The following is a 2679-nucleotide window of genomic DNA, read 5'->3' on the forward strand; positions in this document are numbered from 1 at the left end:
GTGATGGGGCCTCGCCGTCCTCATGTCTGACGGCTCTCAGGGAAGGTTCCCAGACAGACGTGTGTGCGCACGCCCCCTGGGCTTCACCGGCCCCACAATTCAACGGCATCGCCTTGCCTCCGCCCCCGAGTCGCGGCCTGGCTCTGGCTGGCACACAGCGGCGTGAAATACCATGGCTTGGGCCAGGCGGGAGCCCTGGTGCCACAGTGGGTGACGTGCTGGGCTCTCAGACCCCGGAAGCCCACGGTGGCAGTGCCACTCTGCCCCACAGGGCTGCTGAGAATCAGAATCGATTCGGTGGCAGTGGCTGTGTGTGTGTGTGTGTGTCCACAGGCTAGGCTGTTGGCTGGACACTTGTCATGGAGGGGGGGGAGGAATCACCGTCCGCAACGGAATAGAACGTCGAGAACCACCTCACCTGACTGACGTCAGGGGTCTCAGGGCGGGCAGGGGTGTAAGGTGGGAACCCTGATGGTGCAGTGGTTTGGCGCTGGGCTCATAGCTGCAAGGCCGCAGTTCAAAACCACCGGCAGCGCCCTTGGGAGACAGACAAGGTTTGCTACTCCTGGGAAGATTTACGGTTTGCGCAGTTCTACGCTGCCCCATAGGTTGGCTGAGTCGGAACCAACTTGATGGCAGTGCGTTTGGTTTGGGTCTCTGAGTGGTGCAAGGAGCCCCAGGGTGCAGCGCGTGAAACATGGGGCTGCTAACCACGGGGTTGGGGGTGCAAACCCACGGTGGCGGTGCTCCTCTGTGCTGCAGGTCCCGAGGAGCTGGAGTGGATTCCGAGGGCTGGAGGTTTGGGAACCGCGATGCTCAGCTTCATGCGGGTTAGATGGGAAAGCGCCAGGAGAGGTGTCCGGTGGAGGGAAAGAGGCTGTCTTCCTTGGCCCGACTCTCTTAGACTACTCTGAGGAGCACGCAGGGCACCACGGTGCGCTCCGGCCTCTGCGTGCATGAACACAGTGTCTCCCTGCTGCCGGGAGGGGAGCTGGGGTCAGACGCATCTTGCAGTGACGCGGAAGAAAGGCCTGGTAACCGGCCACTGACCCCCGTAATGTCACACAGCAGAGAAAACCCTCCGGAGGGCCGGTTCCACCCTGCCATCCGAGGCATCCCCGTGAGCGGGAATCAGTGCCACGCAGTGGGTCTGACCCGGATCGAATGACTTGTTCACAAATGATGCGGGGCCACTTCAGCTGGGGCCCTGTGCTGTCGCCAAGCCAGCCCACAACTCATGTGACCCCCAAGCCCAGGGGCGCGGGGTCCTGCCTGAGCCCCTGTTCACACAGGCTGGCCACCAGCAGAGTTTTCAGACGCGGAACGCCAAGCCTTGCTTCCTAGTGCCATTGCCGCTGGGTATCCTGACAATGCACTAGGTCTCCACTGACAGGTCCGGGGTGGCCACATGCGATGTGCGCCAGGTGGGAACTGAACCCTGGTCTCCCCCACAGGGCGGGGGGAGTTCCACCACTGAGCCACCGTGCCCCCACCAGGCGGTCGGTCATCTGCTTTTATCCTTAAAGATCAGCCGGCACCTCTAAGGTGGATTTTGTTTTCTCGTTTTAAGTGGCTGGAGAAAGGGTCAACGTGAGAACGGCCTCCTGTGACTGGGGAGAGGCGCCCACAGAGGCCCGGGGCCATCAACACACGCATCCTTGGAACACGCCTGCTCGGGCTGCTTTCTGCTCTGAAATCTCAAACATCCACCATCTGGTTCTTGAGAGAAAAACGCTCGCTGGCTGCTGGCTTATTTTCCACTCACCAAGCACTTTCAACATCTCAGAGCCTGTTTTACCAGCCCTTAAAATCCACCCAGCCGCCCTCCGACGGGTGGATACGGCCAACCTTTCCCAGGTAAGGTGGCCTGAGGCATCTCATCAGCGTCCAGCCTGGGATTTGAACCTGAAAAGCTGCCGGGTTCCAGGCTCTCTGCGGGTGTCCCTACCCTGCGAGGGCTCAGGCTGGGGCCAGTGGGCTGTGACCAGGGTCTACAGAGGGATGGGGAGCCCGGCCATCCTGCTCAAGCCAGCATGTCTCACCACGGCCAGACGGTGGGCAGCAATAGACGGGCGTCTCATCTGAGAGACTGAACGCCACTGGGCCAGAGAGAGCAATGGTGTCCGGGTGCACCAAAGTCAGTCACAAAAGAACAGGGCTGCGCGCTCACTGAAGTGAGATGCACGATGCCCAGAAACCCGCGATCGTCCAGGACCCCTGGGGGCGTATTGGTGATGCGCTTTGGAAAAGGAGAGAGAACGTGCAGCTAGGTAGACCAGTGCTTCCTCAAGCGAGCACTGGAGCACTCCAGGGGGCTACAGAAGCAGCTATCCCCATGGTATCCTGGATCAGGCGCGTTACAGTAAGGAGCCCGGTAGCAGTTACTTGGCCTGCAAACCTCGAGGCCAGCAGTTTGAAACTAGCAGCGGCTCCGTGAGACAAAGATGGGGCTTTCTACTCTGGAAAAGGTTCAGAGCCTCGGAAAACCACCCAGCCCGAGAGGCACCTAACCTCAGTCAGCGAGCTCCCTGATGTTGCCGTCTGCCCCTGCAGAGAAGAGGGGGTGCCCTGGTGGTGCGGCGGTGAAGCGGACCGAAGGGCCAGTGGTTTGCACCCACCCCGTGGCCCCGCAAGAAAACTCTCGCCATCTGCTCCTGCCCAGGACGGCCCTGCGGCCTT

General features: G+C 61.0%; 1 protein-coding gene across 1 annotated transcript in view; it reads right to left on the minus strand.

Moving 5' to 3' along the window:
- Positions 1-2679, minus strand: part of BICRA (BRD4 interacting chromatin remodeling complex associated protein) — a 20681-nt gene that overhangs the window by 9945 nt on the left and 8057 nt on the right. The window contains exon 5 of the mRNA XM_045292656.1: positions 2171-2239. Within this exon, the coding sequence (XP_045148591.1) occupies positions 2171-2239 (69 nt within the window). The remainder of the gene's footprint in view (positions 1-2170; positions 2240-2679) is intronic.

Source organism: Echinops telfairi, unplaced genomic scaffold (genome assembly GCF_000313985.2).
Source record: "Echinops telfairi isolate 266 unplaced genomic scaffold, ASM31398v2 ScPeMD7_655;HRSCAF=1070, whole genome shotgun sequence".
NCBI classification, from domain to species: domain Eukaryota; kingdom Metazoa; phylum Chordata; class Mammalia; order Afrosoricida; family Tenrecidae; genus Echinops; species Echinops telfairi.